Source organism: Callorhinus ursinus, unplaced genomic scaffold, assembly GCF_003265705.2.
Source record: "Callorhinus ursinus isolate GAN/ISIS: 27379988/994484 unplaced genomic scaffold, GSC_fseal_2.0 scaffold6, whole genome shotgun sequence".
In the NCBI taxonomy this organism is placed as follows: Eukaryota; Metazoa; Chordata; class Mammalia; order Carnivora; family Otariidae; genus Callorhinus; species Callorhinus ursinus.
Window position 1 is genome coordinate 61,468,227 of NW_027397068.1, and position 22,243 is coordinate 61,490,469.

Consider the following 22,243-nt stretch of genomic DNA (forward strand, 5'->3'; position numbering starts at 1 on the left):
ATTCTTCCCTTCCTGCTATCTTTTTCTTCTTCTTTTTTTTTTTTTTTTAACATATAATGTGTTGTTTCAGAGGTACAGGTCTGTGATTCAACAGTCTTACACAATTCACAGCACTCACCATAGCACATACCCTCCCCAATGTCTATCACCCAGCCACCCCATCTGTCCCACCCCCACCACTCCAGCAACCCTCAGTTTGTTTCCTGAGAGTAAGAATTCCTCATATCAGTAAGGGCATATGATACATGTCTTTCTCTGATTGACTTATTTTGCTCAGCATAATACCCTCTGTTCCATCCACATCATTGCAAATGGCAAGATTTTATTCCTTTTGATGGCTGCATAATATTCCTGTGTGTGTGTGTGTGTGTGTGTGCCACATCTTCTTTATTCATTCATCTGTCGATGGACATCTTGGCTCTTTCCATAGTTTGGCTATTGTGGACATTGCTGCTATAAACATTGGGGTGCACATACCCCTTTGGATCCCTACATTTGTATCTTTGTGGTAAATACCCAGTAGTGCAATTGCTGGGTCGTATGATAGCTCTATTTTCAACTGTTTGAGGAACCTCCATACTGTTTTCCCGAGTGGCTGCACCAACTTGCATTCCCACCAACAGTGTAGGAAGGTTCCCCTTTCTCCACATCCCCGCCAACATCTGTCGTTTCCTGACTTGTTAATTTTAGCCATTCAAACTGGTGTGAGGTGGTATCTCATTGAGGCTTTGATTTGGATTTCCCTGATGCCAAGCGATGTTGAGCACTTTTTCATGTGTCTGTTGGCCATTTGGATGTCTTCTTTGGAAAAATGTCTGTTCATTTCTTCTGCCCATTTCTTGATTGGATCATTTGTTTGGGTGTTGAGTTTAAGAAGTTCTTTATAGATTTTGGATACAAGCCCTTTATCTGATATGTCATTTGCAAATATCTTCTCCCATTCTGCTAGAACTCATACAGGAATTCAGTAAAGTGTTTTTGTTGACTGTTTCTTTTTCTGTGCAAAAGCTTTTTATCTTGATGAAGTCCCAATAGTTCATTTTTGCCCTTGCTTACTTGCCTTTGGTGATGTTTCTAGGAAGAAGTTGCTGCGGCTGAGGTCAAAGAGGTTGCTGCCTGTGTTCTCCTTTAGGATTTTGATGGACTCCTGCCTCACATTTAGGTCTTTCAACGATTTTGAGTCTACTTTTGTGTGTGGTATAAAGAAATGGTCCAGTTTCATTCTTCTGCATGTGGCTGTCCAATTTTCCCAACACCATTTGTTGAAGAGACTGTGTTTTTTTCCATTGGACATCCTTTCCTGCTTTGTCGAAGATTAGTTGACCATAGAGTTGAGGGTCCATTTCTGGGCTCTCTATTCTGTTCCATTGATCTATGTGTCTGTTGTTGTGCCAGTACCATACTGTCTTGATGATGACAGCTTTGTAATAGAGCTTGAAGTCCGGAATTGTGATGCCACCAGCTTTGCTTTTCTTTTTTGACATTCCTCTGGCTATTCGGGGTCTTTTCTGGTTCCATACAAATTTTAGGATTATTTGTTCCATTTCTTTGAAAAAAGTGGATGGTATTTTGGTAGGGATTGCATTGAATGTGTAGATTGCTCTAGGTAGCATTGACATCTTCACAATATTTGTTCTTCCAATCCATGAGCATGGAACGTTTTTCCATTTCTTTGTGTCTTCCTCAATTTCTTTCATGAGTATTTTATAGTTTTCTGAGTACAGATTCTTTGCCTTTTTGGTTAGATTTATTCCTAGGTATCTTATGGTTTTGGGTGCAATTGTAAATGGGATTGAGTCCTTAATTTCTCTTTCTTCTGTCTTGTTGTTGGTGTACAGAAATGCCTATGATTTCTGTGCCTTGATTTTATATCCTGCCACTTTACTGAATTCCTCTATGAGTTCTAGCAGTTTTGGGGTGGAGTCTTTTGGGTTTTCCACATAAAGTATCATATCATCTGCAAGAGTGAGAGTTTGACTTCTTTGTCAATTTGGATGCCTTTGATTTCTTTTTGTTGTCTGATTGCTGTGGCTAGGACTTCTAGTACTATGTTGAATAGCAGTGGTGATAGTGGACATTCCTGCCATATTCCTGAACTTAGGGGGAAAGCTCTCAGGTTTTCCCCATTGAGAATGATATTTGCTGTAGGTTTTTCATAGATGGCTTTTATGATATGGAGGTATGTACCCTCTATTCCTACACTGTGAAGAGTTTTAATCAAGAAAGGATGCTGTACTTTGTCAGATGATTTTTCTGCATCCATTGAGAGGATCATATGGTTCTTGTTCTTTCTTTTATTAATGTATTGTATCACATTGATTGATTTGTGGATGTTGAACCAAACTTGCAGCCCAGGAATAAATCCCACTTGGTTGTTGTGAATAATCCTTTTAATGTACTGTTAGATCCTATTGGCTAGTATTTTGGTGAGAATTTTTGCATCCATGTTCATGAAGGATATTGGTCTGTAATTCTCCTTTTTGATGGGGTCTTTGTCTGGTTTGGGGATCAAGGTAATGGTGGCCTCATAAAACGAGTTTGGAAATTTTCCTTCCATTTCTATTTTCTGGAACAGTTTCAGAATAGGTATTAACTCTTCTTTAAATGTTTGGTAGAATTCCCGTGGGAAGCCATATGGCTCTGGGCTTTTGTTTGTTGGGAGATTTTTGATGATTTCTTCAATTTTCTTAGTGGTTATAGGTCTGCTCAGGTTTTCTATTTCTTCCTGGTTCAGTTTTGGTCGTTGATACATCTCTACGAATGCATCCATTTCTTCCAGATTATCTAATTTGCTGGCATATAGTTGCTCATAATACGTTCTTATAATTGTTTGTATTTCTTTGGTGTTGGTTGTGGTCTCTTCTCTTTCATTCACGATTTTATTTATTAGGGTCATTTCTCTTTTCTTTTTGATAAGTCTGGCCAGGGGTTTATCAATCTTGTTAAATCTTTCAAAGAACCAGCGCCTAGTTTTGTTGATCTGTTCTACTGTTCTTTTGGTTTCTATTTCATTGATTTCTGCACTGATCTTTATTATTTCTCTTCTCCTGCTGGGTGTGGGCTTTATTTGCTGTTCTTTCTCCAGCTCCTTTAGGTGTAGGGTTAGGTTGTGTATTTGAGACCTTTCTTGTTTCTTGAGAAAGGCTTGTATTGCTATATACTTTCCTCTTAGGACTGCCTTTGCTGTATCCCAAAGATTTTGAACAGTTGTGTTTTCATTTTCATTGGTTTCCATGAATTTTTTAATTCTTCTTTAATTTCCTGGTTGACCCATTCATTCTTTAGTAGGATGCTCTTTGGCCTCCATGTATTTGCGTTCTTTCCGACTTTCCTCTTGTGTTTGAGTTCTAGTTTCAAAGCATTGTGGTCTGAAAATATGCAGGGATTAATCCCAATCTTTTGGTACCAGTTGAGACCTGATTTGTGACCTAGGATATGATCTGTTCTGGAGAATGTTCCATGGGCACTAAAGAAGAATGTGTATTCTGTTGCTTTGGGATGGAATGTTATGAATATATCTGTGAAGTCCATTTGGTCCAGTGTGTCATTTAAAGTCTTTATTTCCCTGTTGATCTTTTGCTTAGATGATCTGTCCATTTCAGTCAGGGGGGTGTTAAAGTCCCCCACTGTTATTGTATTGTTGTCGATGTGTTTGCTTTTGTTATTAATTGGCTTATATAATTGGCTGCTCCCATGTTAGGGGCATAGATATTTACAATTGTTAGATCTTCTTGTTGGATAGACCCTTTAAGTGTGAGATAGTGTCGTTCCTCATCTCTTATTGTAGTCTTTGGTTTAAAATCTAATTTGTCTGATATAAGGATTGCCACCCCAGCTTTCTTTTGGTGTCCATTAGCATGGTAAACCATTTGCCACCCTCTCACTTTCAGTCTGGGGGTGTCTTTAGGTCTAAAATGGGTCTCTTGCAGATAGCATATTGATGGGTCTTATTATTTTATCCAATCTGATAGCCTTATCTTTTGATTGGGGCATTTAGCCCATTTACATTCAGGGTAACTATTGAAAGATAGGAATTTAGTGCCATTGTATTGCCTGCAAGGTGACTGTTAAATATATTGTCTCTGTTCCTTTCTGGTCTATGTTACTGTTAGGCTCTCTCTTTGCTTAGAGGACCCCTTTCAATATTTCTTGTAGGGCTGGTTTCATGTTTGCAAATTCCTTTAGTTTTTGTTTGTCCTGGAAGGTTTTTATCTCTCCTTCTATTTTCAATAACAGTCTAGCTGGATATAGTATTCTCGGCTGCATATTTTTCTCATTTTGTGCTCTGAATATATCATGCCAGTCCTTTCTGGCCTGCCACGTCTCTGTGGATAGGTCTGTCGCCAATCTAATGTTTCTGTCATTGTAGGTTATGGATCTCTTATCCCAAGCTGCTTTCAGGATTTTCTCTTTGTCTCTGAGACTTGTAAGTTTTACTATTAGATGTTGGGGTGTTGACCTATTTTTATTGATTTTGAGGGGGTTTCTCTGTGCCTCCTGGATTTTGATGCCTGTTTCCTTCCCCAAATTAGGAAAGTTCTCTGCTATAATTTGCTCCAATATATCTTCTGCCCCTCTCTCTCTTTCTTCTTCTGGGATCCCAATTCTTCTAGTATTGTTTTGTCTTATGGTATCACTTATCTCTCGAATTCTGCCCTTGTGATCCAGTAGTTGTTTAGCTCTCTTTTTCTCAGCTTCTTTATTTTCCATCATTTGGTCTTCTATATCACTAATTCGCTCTTCTACCTCATTTATCCTAGCAGTTACAACCTCCATTTTTTATTGGACCTCATTAATAGCCTTTTTGATTTCAACTTGGTTAGATTTTTGTTCTTTTAGTTCTCCAGAAAGGGTTTCTCTAATATCTTCCATGCTTTTTTCAAGCCCAGCTAGTATGTTTAAAATCATCATTCTGAACTCTAGTTCTGACATCTTACTAATGTCTGTATTGATTAGGTCCCTGGCAGTCGGTACTGCCTCTTGTTCTTTTTTTGAGGTGATTTTTTTCCATCTTGTCATTTTGTCCAGAGGAGAATAGATGAATGAGAGAACAAAATGCTAATGGGGGTAACAATGTCCCCAGAAAAAAATACTCTAAACAAATCAGAAGAGACCTGAAACTGGGGGAAAAGAAAAGGAAAGAAAGAAAAAAGAAAAAAAAGAAAAAGAAAAAGATAAAAACAAACAAACAAAAAACCAGAATATGATCAAATATGATCAGGCGGGTGCATAGATCAGTGCCACACACTAGATTTTGGGCATATTTTGGTCTGTTAGAAGAAAGTGCCTCCCAAAATTTTAAGGAAAGAAAAACTTATATATGTACAAATATAAGGGTTAATATGATGAAGCAATGGAATATGACTGTAAAGATGAAAATTACAAAAAATTTTATAAAAGGAATTGATAAGAAGTTGGTTGAAAAAAGAAAGAAGAGGATGTAAAAAAAAAAAGGGAAAGAATGTGATCAGGCAGGAGACTAGAACAAAGCCATACACTAGAGATTTAGGGTATATTTTGATCTGTTAGAAGACACTGTATCCCAAAATTTTAAAGAAAAAAAATATATATATATATATATATATATATATATATATATATATATATATACCAAAAATAAGGTTAACTACTATGAAGGGATAGACTATGACTCTAAAAATGAAAAATAAAAAAGATTTTTTAAAAAAGGGATTGATAAGATGTTGGTTGAAAAAGGGAAAAAGAAAAATTCAAGAAAAAAAACAAGAAAAACAAAGCTAAAAAAAATTAACTTTGAAAGACTAAAGAATCAGCCATGAATTCTATGTGCAGTATTCCCCTAGCGCTGGAGTTCTGTCGTTCTTATTGATTGGTAAACTTGGTCTTGGCGGGCTGTGCTTGCTTATCTTCTGGGGATGGGGCCTGTTGCCGTGGTTCCCAAATGTCTTTGCTGGAGGGGGAATTGTCTCGCCCTTGCCAGGGGTGGGCTAAGTAATCTGCTGGGGTTTGCTCTCGGGAGCTTTTGTTCCCTGCAAGCTTTCCGTACAGCTTTGGAGGACGAGAGTGAAATGGCAGCCTCCCAATCTCCACCCCGGAGGATCCGAGAACTCGGGGCTCCGCTCCTCAGTGCACCCTCAGAGAAAAGCAGTCAGTCACTCCCAACTCCCCGGTCTCTGGCCACACTCTGTGCTCACCAGGCCTGTGACTGAGCATTTCTATCTCTGTCACCCGACTTGGTGTGGAGTCTCCAAACTCAGCAGATCCCTGCGGTGTGCTCCCGCGCCGCTCCTCCCAGGGGAGGAAGGATCCCCGGATCTGCCGCTTGTTGGGTCCCTGCTGGAGGGGCAGTGGCCCGACTGTGCCGCGGATCATGGTTTATGGCCACTCCAAGCTGAGAGCCCACGCCTCGGCTCTGTCTCTGCAGCTGGCTTCCCCGCTCGATACCTGGGAGCTCTGCTGCACTCAGGCACCCCCGGTCTTCCTGTGACCCTGAGGGTCCTGAGACCACACTGTCCCATGAGGTTTCCACCCCCTGCTTAGCCACCGGAGCGACGTCCCTCAGCGGAGCCGACTTCTAAAAGTTCCAATTTTGTGCTCCGCGGCTCTAGCACTTGCCAGAAGCGGCCAAGGGAGGCCCCCTCCTCCACTGTCTATCCTCCCGAATATCGCCTCTGATTCACTTCTCTGCACGTCCTACCTTCCAGAAAGTGGTCGATGTCTGTTCAGAGAGTTGCTGCTATTCTTGTTTTTGTTCTCTTGTTGAGTTTGTAGGTGTTCAGAATGGTTTGATCCCTATCCAGCTGAATTCCTGGGACCAGATGAAATTTAGATCTCCTACTCCTCCGCCATCTTGCTCCTCCCCCAATAGTCAATCTGTCTTATTCTTCCTTATTCCCTTAGTCTCCCTCCCCAGAGTCAATCACTTTTATTTGTGTTTCTTCTGGTTTGTATCTCTACATTTCTAAACAGTAGGCATGTACACTGTTTTTCTCTCAGCACTGGTGAAAATGCCTAGCATATGGTAGACACAGTTACATATTTATTGAATGCTGGGATTCGGTTATTTCTTGATCTATCAATTTAGATATTACCCCTTGTTGTGGAAGATGAGTATTTAGCACTGCTGTCCTCACTCACCATGGCAAACCTCCACTTTCCTCTGTCTTCCAGATTTGTTTACTTCAGAAGTCTTTGTTGAATCTATATTCTAGCTATATAAGGATTATTACTGTGGAGGCAATAAAGGAAAGAAATTCCCACATCCATCTACCTATCTATCTATCTATCTATCTATTATCTATTTACCTATTAATCAATCATCTATCGATATTTACCATTTTGTTTATTCATTCATCCATCAATGGACACTTGGTGAATAATTCTGCTATGACCATGGGTGTAAAAATATCTCTTTGAGACACTGCCTTCAATTTTGTTGGGTTTATATCCAGATGTGGAATTGTTGGATCACATGGTAAGTCTACTTTAATTTTTCAGGATCTACCATACTGTTTTTCACTTTATATTCTCACTCTGAGTGCACAAGACTTCCAATTTCTCCACGTCCTCACCAACATGCACTCCTGTTTTTATTTTTTTATAATAGTAGCCATCACAACAGATGTGAGGTTGTATCTCACTATACTTTTGATCTGCATTTCCCTAATGATTAGTGATGTTGAGCATCTTTTCATATGCTTTTTTGTCACTTATATATCTTCTTTGGATAAATATCTAAGTCCTTTGCCCATTTTTAAATTATTTTAAATTTTATAAATTTAAATAAACCAAATGTTTATTTGGTTTTTGTTGTTCTTTGTATAAGTTCTTTATATATTGTTGATGCTACCCTTTTATCAGATACATGATTTGCAGATATTTTCTCCCATTCCACAGGTTGTATCTTCATGGTATTGATTGTGTCCTTTGATGCACAGGATTTTTTTATTTTGATGTAGTCCAGTTTATCTATTTTTACATTTGTTATTGCTATTGTTTAGTGTCATATCCAAGAAATCAGTCAAATTCAATGTCATGAAGCTTTCCCCCCTATGTTTTCTTCTAAAAGATGTATAGCTCTAATCTCTTTGTCTTTGTGTCAACCTTGTCATCCAAACTTTCTGTTCATGTTCCTATTTTTAGTTTCTAAGAGCTCCCATTCTTGATTGTATTTTTGTAGAAGTTTCTTATTTGATAGATGGATATTAGAGAATATCTTTCTGATATTACCAATTTAAAAAATGTATCCCTATATAATTGTTTTTGTTTTCTATTAATCTCCCCATCCACACCCTTTAGTTTCTTTAAGTCTCCTTCCTCAATTGTCTGGTGATACTTTGTTGCACATATATATATATTTAAGGAATTCATGACATTAATTAGCTGCTGATCGGAAGTGGCTTTATAGAATGGCTAGAGCTTATCAGCTGGTAGGATAATTAATTTAGGGTAATTGGGGATAAATGAGCTTCATTTGGGGGTGGGATTAGCTCCAAATGTAGATTCCTTAGAGGTTTTTCCCTGGCCTTGGTCAGTTTCTCCAGTTAAGAGTCCTCTAATTTCCCTCCTAGGGTGAAATGGGTCCCAGGGGTTAGTAGACACTTATCCATCAGTGTTATTGCAGCCAAGCAGTACAGAGGAGCTGAGAGTCTCAAAAGTTCAGCATGTGGACTTTCACTTAATTCTTCTCCTCTCTGTAGAGGCAGCTTCTCCTGTTTCCCACGGTACCTGTGAACCCAGATCTGGAGATTGCTCGTTTAATTTCTCCATATGAAGCAATTTCCAGTGTCCTGTTTAGGCAGAAGGCTAGATGTTAAATCAGAAAGGATTACAGCAAAATGGGGATTTGTCTGTTCCTTAAATAGACCCATTCCTGTATTTTGATATGAGGCCGTATAACATTCTCTCCTCAGATGCCTGTTAATCATTTCTGGGGCCCTAAGGCATGGATGGGCTTGCTTCTCACTAGCGTCTCAGGTAGCACTGCTCTGTTATCACCTGCATCCCTTTACATCATCCAAAATATTGTTGCCATCATCCATCATGTGTCTGTATGAGTTTGTACCATTTTACCTTTTATACATATTTTAACTGTGTCACAGAGAAAACAGAATTGCACAAATGAAGTCACCTTCATTTCCCTGTTAAAATTTGGAAAAACAATTTTTTATAATTTGAAACCCACCTTTCTAGGTTCTGTATGTTAACTGCTAATTATAATCTCATCTCATTATATTCAATCTGTAATAATGTCAGGTGCTTCATACCAAGCCAAATAACTACTTGAGGATATTATTGTTTTAATTTAAATTTTAAGACTCAATAATTTAATAAACTCTCATATTCTGGGTTTTAATGTCGCAAACTTAAACCCTCAGCCTACTATTGAATTAAATTCATATCTTTGAACTTTAAGGTTAAAAACCAAGTTTCTGCTTTACCATGTTTTAGTAACTATTGGCAGAAATCTATTTCTTCAATGATTAAAAGACAGTATTAACTCTTTTAAAAGCATTGGTGCTTTAAATAGCTAACATGTTTTGCTGAATTTATAAATGGTTTCTTAATGTGTTCCTTTCACTTCACAGGGTAATATTATTTCACAAGTTATACTTGGAAAAGGTAAATTAATAATCTTCTCATGACTTTCACAAACATCAAAGCACAAGGGATCTCTGCTTCTTGACAGCTCTTAGCTGTCCCTTCTCCTGGCTCTTGGCGGTCTGTCTCCTTTGTCTCCTCTGATGTGTTAAGTCTAATCTACTCTGAGCTAGAAAAATCAGATAATCTCCCTTGTTAAATTCATGCTTAAAGTCAAAATAAAAGATGATCTGATTAAAGGCCCAAGAGTACAGTTCATGCGTTTTAATACGTGCGTGTGATGATCAAAGCAAGGAAACCATCATCAATTCCTCAGTTCCTAAATATAGACTTGGCCAATCCTGAAATCCAAAAAAGCATTATGTGGCATGTATATATGTAGAATTTTGACTCAAGAAGTCTATAAGAACTGTATGACATTACTTGATCAACATAAAGTAAGGTACAGAATCGCCTACTATGTGGGAGCATTTAAATGGCTTCTGAAATGTATTTATTGCAATAGCTCTCCCGGGTTCTCCTTTCTTCTGGTGCATGAACTATACCCTCCCCTCTTAGACGAACATGTCTGCCTGTAGCTGAGGTTAAGTACCTAAACTAGCTAATTTCTGCTGTATCTTAATGATCTGTGAAGAATGGCACACAAATTTATGAAAGTGATTTCAAAAGTTTTAAACACTCTGCTATTTGTTTAAGTTAGGATTACATTCTCCAGAGTGTATGAAAATGTGTCTCTGCATGGGCTTCCCCATATTTGAGGCTTGCATGTAAATGATTGCCTCAGGAAATGTTTTTTCAAAAGTAGACTTCAATATGTAAATTGCCCTCTATAATTTTCCATATCTCAATAACTTAATATTTGACAATGTAGGTGCAATTGACATGTTTGTCTTCTGCTACACACAGACGAACTGATAGACCTTGGACTGAATGACACAGCCCATCAAGGTGAAGGATTTAGTTTGGAAAGAGATTTGGTCAGCCAGACAACAGCCACACAGGATAAATCACAGGAGGAGTTTGCAACAATAAATAATAGTGTTTCTAAAGAAATATGGTTGGATTTTGAAGACTTCTGTGTATGTTTTCAGTAAGTATAAATTTTTTGTGGGTATTAAATATAGTGGATATATAAGCCATTGATTTTTAGCTATCATTCAAAAGAGTTAAACCAATATTAGTCTGATGTTGATATAATATCCAGGAAAAATGTTAGAAAGAAAAATAGGTGAGTTGATTGCCCACATAGAATAATAATATTCAAACAGATCTCAGGTCAGTTTCAGCTCATCCTCAGAGACTTATTTGTTGATGAAGATAAAGATAGTTTATTTACTGAGGGATCATTTTTGTCTCTTTAGGACAACTAATTCAATGCAGTTATTATTTTTCTTAAGCTTTATTGACATATAATTGATAAAATTGTAAGATATTTAAAATGCACATGGTGATGAATAGATATACATTGTGAAAGATTCTCCCCATTGCGTTAACACATCCAACACCTCACACATTTGCCAATTTGGGGGGGAGGGGGGGTGGGACATTTAAGTTCTACTCTCCTAGCAAATTTCAGTGATATAAACTGGTATTATTAATGTTATACATTAGATCCTCAGACCTTATTCATCTTGTAACTGAACGTTTGTATCCATTTACCAACCTCTTCCTATTTCTCTCACCCTCAGTCCCTGGCAACCATTGTTGCCAGGGTTGTTATTATATATATATTTTTAAATTTTCATCTCTCTTTACCTTGTTTTGCCTATAATTATTTGATTCTATGAAACTAAGCATGTAGTACTAGTCCATTGTGAATGATGACAGTAACCCGTTATAAATAATGTTTTTCAGGAACATATATATTTTTCACAAGCCAAACTCATATTGCCTTAACTTTCAAAAAACAGAATTCAAGGTAAATATATTATGATCTCTTCTCTTTTCTTTGTTTTATGTAAATTTTTGATTAAATCATGCTAGTGAAAAACACCTTCAAATCTATCAAGCATTTCTAAATTTATAATTATATTAACAAAATCAATTCCTAGAGTCGTCTACTGATCTCTTATCCAGACAATAAGTAAAATTCTGCTACCTCGTATCTCCAAGTATGATTTAACTGATTATGTTCAATCCTGAGCTGCATTATTATGTAAATTCATGTTAAAAATATTTGATTTATGAATAACTGAAGCACAAATAAAGTCACTATATTTGATTTCAATTAGTCTATTGAATTGCATGCTATTCCTAAAACAACAGCACATTTCTACTACAATTTCTGCTGTTTTTGTCCATGTTCTTCCCTCTACGTGGAGTCTATTCCCCTTCATCTTTATTGCTTTCATCTGGCTAATGCTAGAAGTCTTTCAGAACAGCATCAATGTCCTTGAACCTGTGAGACCTCCTTTCCTGGCGACAGAGTCTAGGTCAAGTACCTTGACTCCATGCATTCTGTGTGACCTGTACTTACCCTCCTCGGTCCCAAAGGCCTGATTACTTCTCATGCCCCTCCCCCCACCCACCTGCTTGATGTCAACATCTTAAGAAGGACTCTGTCCTTTTGTGTACTATTACAACACTGGTCCTGGCATGAGGCACAAATTCAATAAAAAATTATTGACTGAATCAATTAACAAATCTCACAAATTGTGTGGCATTTTGGGGAAGACTATGAAACATACTCTAGGAAGCTGGATTGTACTGAAACTCTTATGTTGCTTGTAGGGGGCCATTCAAGCCCCTGATGATAAAGTCACATCTCTATAAGGCCTGTGCAGAGGTAGGGGAAGAAAGAAGTATTGGAGATGACTTTTCTCGTTGCACTTGTATTCGATGAAAATGCAGGCAGAGAAAACCTTTTGAGCATTTTTCAAGAGGTGCTCTATAGCTGGATGTCTGCTCTGAAAGTAAGGATCAGATCTGTAGTAGGGCCTGGGGGGAAGGTAGCAGGGAGAAATCGTCAACCTAACTCTGGAGTTTATCTATAAAAACACCCAGAGGAATGCTTTGGCTTTATGAAGATAACAACACTGCTAAGCAGGAATAACTGAACCCAGAGTATGCTGTGAGAATAACATACCATTTACAGGTCACTGCAGCATATGTCCATATTCAGACTGTTGGCAATAATAAGATGAAGGCATTTATAGGTGCTTACTCTGTTGGCGGCCCCGCACTAGGTTCTTTATTGTATTAAGTCTGCACAGCAAATCCTATGAAAGGACTATTATGATCAGCATTTTTCAGGTAAGGAAATTGAGGCAGGTCAAGGCTGAGTAAATTGCCCAAGACCACCGCCTTGGAAAGTGGCACAAGCATCCTGAGAATTGTGCCTGATGTGGAGCCTGTGCCTTTGTCACTGGTTCGCCCCTCTCACTAGGTTTGCCAGGTTGGTGGCTCGGAGCCAGTCTCCCTGGTTTTGAATCCCTGTTTCATTCGGGGTGGGACCTTCCTAAGCTCAGTTTTCGGTTTTCTCATCTATAAAGTGCTTGTGGTAAGAGCCCTATAGATAGAGTTGGGAAATAATGGAGAGAATGTATGTAAAACACTTAGAAGAATGCCTGTCATTAGCAAGGGGTAATCAGTGTTGGCTGTCATTGTTACTAAAGGCAGTTTGGTTATGAGTTTGTTATATACCACCGTCCTAATACACGTGTGCATGTGTGTAGCACAATGTCCAACTGTTCTTTATTCTGATCCTATTTTTACAAACTGATGTAAATATAGATTTTTTTTTCCTTTTCAAGTCTCAGCTTGGCAAAATAAAATAACAATCCTTCTGAGTCCCTTCCTTCCCCCGAATTTTTTTTTTTAACATCAGTGGTATGAGAAAACAATAATTTTTTCTTAGAGGGCACTGGAATCCAAACTTAACAGCGTCTGGGATGGCCTAAAAGGAAGGACTGGTTGTGGTCTGAGGCCAGGCATTCCTGATGTTAGTGGCTAGAGACCGCCAGCTGAGCCTGAGGCCTCTTCCAGCACATTCCATAGATGTTCCATTGGTGCTCAGTGTGTGGGTGGGGCAGGGGGCTCCCAAAGGTGCCCTGTGCAGGCACCAGAGCAGAGTACCTCCATGTGACCTCTAGGGCCACACTGTCCCTAAATTCTCAGACTCTCAAAAATGGCAGCAAATGAGCTCTGCGCAGAAACTCCTCCTCCAGCATGTACACTAGGCTGACAAAACCAAGCTTCCTTCATAATTTTAGAGAGTGAATACTTGAAACAACTGTCTTTATAACCAACATGTGGCAGCCAAAAAGAAACAACGAAGATAAATGGCTAATGCCTACTATTGAAAAATATCAAGGGAAGCAATCATTTAAAACATGGTTATGTTGTATCGAGCATTTCCAGCAATTTTGTCATACTTGATTAAATAACAAGGTTGCTTTTTTCATAATATGACTAGAGATTTTTCTTTCATATTTTAATTATTTATTTAAATATCATTATAAAATAATATGAAAGCTTTTAATGTATAATAGAAATGACATTAATTTAACACATTTACCATATGCCATCAGTCAAAATTCACCAAGCAGTGGAAAGGCAATAAAAGTACAATAGTCTCAAAGACCAGCCCTGGGGTGGGTAAATAGATATACCTACTCTTGACTCTCAGCTTTGCCACTTGCAAGCTCTGTGACCTTTGGCAAATTACTTATTCTCTTTGTGTTTCAGTTTATTCATCCATGATTATGGATTATTTACCCATATAGGATGGACTGAGTTCATGTTCATGTAACCCTTACGTGGCTGTCCTGTTTTACTCAGTACTCTCTTGCAACTTCAAAACAAAAATCCAGTCTGGTGCATTAGTGTGCAATGGCTGTATTTCTGAAGATCTTGTAAAAAAAGAAAGAAAGTGTTTATATCACATAGCACCATGTAAAATACGTTAATATTAGACATTTCCATTCTCTGCTAAAGTTACTCTGTGGCCTGTCTATTATCAGGGACCCAAATTCTCTGAGTACTGCTCAGCCTCAAGTCCAGTTTCCTCCACTTGTTATTTCTGGAGCAAGCATTTCCCTTTTCTTTGCTCATGGAGAAGAGTTTTGACTCTCTCTGATAGGGCAGCCAATCTCACACAGGTCCTATAGACCCAGCTTCCATAGACTATTGCCAGCATTTACCCAGTGTGATTTTCTTCATATCATTAGGGCTGTAAAGTATTTATCATGGTGTCTAGAGCATAGTAGCTTCTCCACAAATGTTAGGTATTGTATGATTATCACAAGTGGCAAATACAGCATTAATAGACTAATATTAAATTCAATGATTTATATTATTTCTTGCAGTTCTCAGATGAACGTGCGTCCTACTATCTATTTGTGGATAGTCTAAAACCTATTGAACTACTGGTTTGCTTTTCTGCATTGGTACGATGGGGAGAATCTGGAGGTAAGAGAGCTTTAAGAAAAGTATAGTCTTAAAGCCCAGTTTACTTTCATTCGGTCCAGGGGAAATACAAGATTTTTAAGCTCTGGATGAAGGAACTTATTTCCTCTCCAGAGTCTCTAAGAGAGTCCTCCTTACACCACCTTCTGGGATGCTCTTCCTGCTCAGACATCATGGGTTGTGTTCACTCTTGCCACCTGCACCTCTCCTCGTCTCAGACCTATGCTCTCCTCTTTGGCATGCCTACTCACGCCGTTTTCCTTTCCACCTCTACGTGTCATCGTTCTTGAGTCTTTTAAGATCTATTGAAAAACATGCACTCTTTCTTTGATTTGACAATTCTGAAGACCTTTTCCTCCATCCCACCTTGATCTTTGTTTTGTTTTCATAATTATATTTTAGAACTTACCTGCCAATAACTGTATCATCTCAAACATCTCCGTTTCACACTCTGACTACATGCTCTGACTCTCCAGTTCACTCTCCCTGAACCCCCTGCTCCTATAATCCTTTGACTCTGGGACCACCGTCCATTGACCCTCCTACTTTCCTCTGTCCTTCCTCTCTTCATGTCCTTATTTTTCTCATCCCCCAGTTTCCATGGCCCGCCATTGTAACGGTAGCCTCAGACATACCTCAGTGTGATTATTCTTCTTACTCTCTCAGCTTACTGTCCTGGCAAAACCCAGGTATTGGTTCAATTTGACAGATGAACTCTGCATCTCACCTGTGTGCATCAGAGCAGCTGAGTGTGACTGGAGAAAAAATAATCCTATCAGCTAGCCCCATGTTCAACTGAGGGCCACAGATTTCACAATGGCCCCTAAGCGCTGCCAATGTTTCTCTGGTTCATGCATTCTCCACTCTTGTCCTAATGGATGACTATCTCAAACCTCTAGATCTCTCTAGCAGTCGCTCTCATCTTCCTGCATTTTCAGTAAATGACCTTACTGCTATTTTCATTGGAGAGATAGACAAAAATCAGGAATGACCCACCCCACTTTCCCATAACGAGCTCTTCACAATTCTAATCACCCTCCCTCCTGCTCACATGGATGGATTGTTCTTGCTTCTCTCTGAGACCAGCCCTTTGCTCATATGTATGTATGCACAAAACATCATTCTTCAGTTTTTTGTCCTGTTTTGTTAAAGTTAAATCTCTTTATTTAAGAACAGATTAAGAAACAGCATTTTTCCCCTTACCAATCATAGTTTTACCTATGGTTTGTTTTTAATCTTACTTGTAGATTTATTTTTAATTAAGATAAACTTGGCTAAGCAGATCACATTTTCCATTTTAAAGAAAATATGCATAATCAAAAAGTTTTCTTGATTTTGATAAATAAAATTCAAAATATTACCTCCTATTTCAGATGAAATAAATACTTTTACTGGGTTTCCCAAAATCAAATCATGTTAATTCTATGTGATCAATGAAAAGCTATGGCTCTTAGAGAAAAAGCAAAACCTAAACAAAAAAATCAAATTATCTATAACTCAAATTTACAATGCCTGGCACTGTGGAGGTACAATAAATATTTGCTGAATGCTTACTATTAAATGTCCACCAACTGTGATGGCAGGGACTATGATTTTTCACCCAGTTATCCCCAATGTTTTGAATGATGTCTAGTGTAGCCATGGGCAATAAATACTTGTTGAATAAATTTGCCAAACTTTAGTGGTATAAGCTTAGTATATCTACTAATAACTCCTAAGCCACACCAAGTCCTAAAACATTGAAATCTATGTGTGTAGAGGTGTTTCAAGTCATGTTTTGCCCTTCTATGTTCAGCTTGAGTGTTATTTGGAAATAGGGTAAAGATATAAGCTAAGATAATTCCTGAAGATGTAATGTACACCAAAGTGACTACAGTTAACGACACTATATGGTGTATTTGAAAATTGCTAAGAGAGTAAATCTTAAAGCTTCTCATTACAAGAAAAAAATTGTAATTGTGTGTAGTAACGCATGTTAGCTAAACTTTCACAGTAATCATTTCACAATATATGCAAATACCAAATCATTATATGGTACACCTAAAACTAATACAATGTCATGTGCCAATGTTGTCTCAATTAAAATTTTTTTTAATTTAAAAAGTGTTTTGGCCTTACCTACTGATGAAGAATAGTAGATATTCTTTATTCATTTTAAGAGGAGCACTTAATATGAAAATTAAATTTTTGTTCTTTTTTGCTATTTCTACACCTTGTCAAAGCTAAGAATCCCAAAAGTAAAAACCTAGGGCGCCTGGGTGGCTCAGTTGGTTAAGTGGCTGCCTTCGGCTGGGGTCATGATCCAGGGTCCTGGGATCAAGCCCTGCATCGAGCTCCTTGCTCCACGGGAAGCCTGCCTCTCCCTCTCCCACTCCCCCTGCTTGTGTTCCCTCTCTTGCTGTGTCTCTCTGTCAAATAAATAAATAAATAAAATCTTAAATAAAATTAAAAAAAAAGAGTAAAAACCTGGATTAAACAATGGGATATTTCAACCTTGCTTTGCCACTATCTTAGGAAAATCTCTTATTTTCCCAGATGAGTTGTTTTTCCTCCTTTAAAACTGCATCTGGAGGGATATGGTGATTTCTGTCACAGATGATTAAATGAGACAGTCTTGTTTGTCCTTTTGCTAACTCTCCCATTGCTGATTTCTTTAGCGAGGGGTGATTCTGTGGAGAAAAGAGGACAGATAAGAAGACCTAAGTCTCACTTAAGTATTATTTCCAGTAATTATTTACCCAGAGTATTTTCTCTGGGTTTTATGAATATTTTCAGAAAATCTCTAATTCCTGGTACTATTATTATCATTACTAATATTGTGAAGGCCAGCTAAACTCTCACAGTCAAATTTTAACATTTTCCCCTCTCCTAGCTTTAACAAAAGACAGCCCTCACGTAGAGCCTGGACTGCTTACAGCTGAATCAGTTTCTTGGAAATCTCTGAAGCCCCGGGAACTTGTTACGAAGATTCATACGTATGCTACTAAGGCTACAATGGTTCGCCTGCCTGTTGGGTACGGAGTGACTTCATTTTTCCCATATGAAGAATTTTTTGACCTTGAAAACCACTGGCTACCAAATAATTAAACAATATGGGATCTAGGATATTTTCTCCTAAAGTGATTTTGTAAGAAACAGATCATTAAGATTCTTGAGATAGATAATTCCATGAACAAATAAATTGAAGAAATGCTGTTCAGTAAATCTCCTTTTGGAAGACTCATAATTGTCAAAGTCTGGTAATTTCTTAAGAAAGAATACGGTTTAAAACAACATTTCCTAAAATTCATTTATTAAACAATTCTTTTTGTTTTCTTGTAAATCTTACATTCCTTGGCAAGAACTATGATTTTCTTTAAAAACAGATTGACAAACATAGCATTTCCCCCCCATGGTTTCTTTTTTTTTAACCTATGGTTTGTTTTTAATCTTACCTATATTTTTATTTTTAATTAAGATAAACTTGGCTAAGCAGATCACATTTTCCATTTTATTTTATTTTATTTTATTTTTAAAGATTTTATTTATTTATTTTGACACAGAGAGAGAGAGAGAGAGGCAGCGAGAGAGGGAACACAAGCAAGGGGAGAGGGAGAAGCAGGCTTCCCCCCCGAGCAGGGAGCCCGATGCGGGGCTCGATCCCAGGATCCTGGGATCATGACCCAAGCTGAAGGCAGATGCTTAATGACTGAGCTGCCCAGGCGCCCCCACATTTTTCATTTTAAAGAAAATATGCATAATTGAAGTTTTCTTGATTTTGATAAATAAAATTCAAAACATTACCTCCTCTTTCAGATGAAATAAATATTTTTACTGGATTTCCTAAGATCAATCATGTTAATTCTATGTGATCAATGAAAAGCTACAGCTCTTATAGAAAAAGCAAAGCCTACACAGCAAAAACAAATGCTAAAATAATGTGTGCGAGCATCCAGTATTCCTAAAAAGTAATAAATTTTAGAACTTCAATATTTCTCACTTCTACCCTAAAAACTTTGGCATACAGAGATTCTCCCAGAAGTCATTATTCTGTCTGAGTGCTCATCCATCAAGACAACCAAGAACAGGGCGCTTGGGTGGCTTAGTTAGTCAGGCGACTGCCTTCAGCTCAGGTCATGGTCCTGGGGTCCTGGGATTGAATCCCACATCCGGGTCCCCCTGCTCTGTGGGGAGCCTGCTTCTCCCTCTGCCTCTACCCGCCACTCCCCATGCTTGTGCTCTCTCTCTCTTTGTCAAATAAATAAATAAAATATTTTTTAAAAAAAGGACAACCAAGAACAGGGAATTAATAAAGAACCTTCATATATATATATATATATATCTCCAAGTGTTTTCCCGCAGGACCTCACCTATCAGCATGAATGTTTTGAACATGCTCTAAGGGCTCAGTAAATGAGGGGAAGTGAGCATCCCTGCTCTCAGTGATACCCCAACCTGGTAGGAGAGACACAAACAACATAGGTGAAATGATGCATTTGTGAGGAAATGACTATGAAATGAATCTGAAATCTACAAAAGCCCTATAGCACCGTGAATTATTATTGTAAGGGAAAAACCAAGACTCCTCTCTTGTGATGTGACTGCAGTGCATGGGAGAGATCTCCGGCATGTTAATCATTTAGTGTAACTATTTTGTGTCCCAAATAATTAATGCAGTTGGAGTCCATGACCTCTGATGATTCTTTCGGAGTGAAAATTCAGAGGTCCTTATCCCATCCGTGTTAAAGAATTCAACTCTCACTAATGTTTGACTTCATTTGAGCACAAGTTGCCATCAAACGCCTCACAGAGGTTAGAGCGGCAACAAAGGAGCCCGTGGGTCCTCATGTTTTCCATTGTCTTTAGGAGACATATGCTGCTCTTCACTGCATACTCCCCAGTAGGGCATTCCATACACATCTGCAGCATGGTGACTTTTGTCGTCGGAGATGAAGATGTTGTGCTACCCCACTTTGAGCCGGTAAGTACTTAAGCAACCGTGATTTTGTGTGTGTGTGTGTGTGTGTGTGTGCCTTTTTTTTTTCAAAGATTTGGAACTAAATCACATTCCTGTCTTTTATTCAACTTACCCATTTATTTTATTTTATTTTTTATACCTTTTAAAACTGTTAATTAGGTATATCCTACAAGAAATTCCTCCCCAATGGCATGTACAATACACAGTCTAAACTCTGTAGGGATACAAATAAAATAATTCTCATTTTTCTCCAACAACTGCTTTCGCCTCTGCTCTGTGGAATCCCCTGTCACGTCTGTTAACATTTCAGGTAGATCCCATAGCATACTGGTCGTTTGGGATGTATAGGGGATCAGTACAGGCCTTTCCATTACAGTTTAAAATTGTGGTATCATATGTTCCTTGTACCCCCTTCCTTGGCCTAAGGAATTTGGAGTGTTTGACTCTGGGATTCAAGGAGGGAGGATCCATGGAGAATTCTGTCATTCTTGTTCATCTCCTCTTCTCTTGGTCTTTTCTTAGTTTCTCTTTCTCCTCTGTTCTGAAGTGTCTGAAAGAAGAAACAAGGTAAATGAACCTAGCATTTCCCCTGAGATCCTGTCTTGGTTTTAGATGCCCTCCATAAGACATCTTCTTTAGATATGTGGGCCTCTGCTTTTGGGGGCCAATTTGCATGGGGCATTCTCACTGCACAATTCAGTTTTACACCCTCCCCTGAACCCATGTCCATGTAGCACCTCACTGTATTAATGAGGCAGGATCTTCTCAGCCAGTCAGTAAACCTCTGGGCCAAGACAGTAGCAAGATGGCTCAGGAGCAGCTCTTTTATGTTAATGTTGCTGTGGCCCAGACATGCTCAGTCATGAATTCTTGCGTCTCTGGGCAGTGGTTGTGCAGGATCCCCCATGGCTGCCTCCTCTCTGCTGTGCTGTTTCTCACCAGTCCTCTCCCTCCTGTTCAATAGAAGGAAGTTCAACAAGCCCACCTTATAAGTACATGTCTCTTGTTCCCTTAATTATGTTTATTCTGCTTATTTTAAATTCTTGTTTAATCTTTTCTTTGTTTCCTTTAAAAAAATAATTCTGCTTTAGGTAGTATGGACTATCCAGTTTGTCTCTTTCTTTAGGTGATTTAACTTCATAGGTGTTTAGTTATTTTGGTCTGTGAACCCATCTGTCCCTGGGGTTATCAATTCCTCCATCTTGTAAAAATTACTGGGCCTGGGCGCCTGGGTGGCTCAGTTGGTTAAGCGACTGCCTTTGGCTCAGGTCATGATCCTGGAGTCCTGGGATCGAGTCCCACGTTGGGCTCCCTGCTCAGGAGAGAGTCTGCTTCTCCCTCTGACCCAACCCCCTCTCCTGCTCTCTCTCTCTCTCTCTCTCAAATAAATAAATAAAATCTTTAAAAAAAATTATTGGGCCTGAAAGCCAGGCCCTATTATTCTTCAGTTCCAATGAAGAAGCAAGAGAAAGATTAGTCCAAGAGCAGAGAGATTCAAGCTCCTCAGAACCATACAGGATCACTCCAAGTGCTGCCTCTTGACCAGACAATTTTTCTGGTCATGGCTTCACGTCAGGGAGAAACACCATTGAGAAAAGGCTTTCTCTAGGCTTTCGGACATTGGAGGAGAAGGTAATAGAATGGTAAATGCATTAAGGGGGCAAGTCAGTTGCATCTGTCTTCATCAGCAGGAGATCTGTACTTGTCTAGGCATTGGGCCATTCCTCAAAATTTCTGCAGGGAACTAAGGAGCAATGATGGCACCACGGTGCTCCCTAGGAAAGGAGCAAAAACACAAAGTTTTGCTTCAACTTCACCCTCTTCATGCTGTCTCAGATCACCCTCTGCTCTGGGCAGCTCATCCTCTACCCACCAACTACCCACTACACACCAATCAAAAGAATTTTCAAACTCCTCAGAGTTCTCTTCCTTACTCTCCCACTTTCTCCCCCACCCCTACACTGACTCTCTTTTTGGTTTTGACATACAGATTTACAATTTGACATCCAATTTCTTTCTTCCACCAGCTTTATTGAGGTAAAACAGGCAAATAAAATTGTAAGTTATATAAACTGTACATCATGGTGATTTGATATACATAAACATTGTGAAAGGATCCCCACCGTCTAGTTAATTAACACAACCATCACCTCACATACTTATCTTTTTTGTTGTTGTTGACAACATTTTTGGGGGGTGACATTTGAGTTCTATTCACAAATATCAATTACACAACACAGTTCTATCAACTATAGTCACTATGGTATACATGTAGATCTTCAGACCTTATTCAACTTACAG

At 38.6% G+C, this 22,243-nt stretch overlaps 1 protein-coding gene across 9 annotated transcripts in view; it reads left to right on the top strand.

Moving 5' to 3' along the window:
• ADGB (androglobin) overlaps positions 1–22,243 on the top strand; it is a 166,054-nt gene that overhangs the window by 79,818 nt on the left and 63,993 nt on the right. For all 9 annotated transcript variants that reach the window (XM_073894052.1, XM_073894055.1, XM_025866291.2 and 6 more), the window contains 6 exons: positions 9,567–9,600; positions 10,486–10,669; positions 11,434–11,497; positions 14,886–14,988; positions 17,858–17,999; positions 19,831–19,945. In XM_073894052.1, coding sequence (XP_073750153.1) covers positions 9,567–9,600; positions 10,486–10,669; positions 11,434–11,497; positions 14,886–14,988; positions 17,858–17,999; positions 19,831–19,945 — 642 coding nt within the window. The remainder of the gene's footprint in view (positions 1–9,566; positions 9,601–10,485; positions 10,670–11,433; positions 11,498–14,885; positions 14,989–17,857; positions 18,000–19,830; positions 19,946–22,243) is intronic.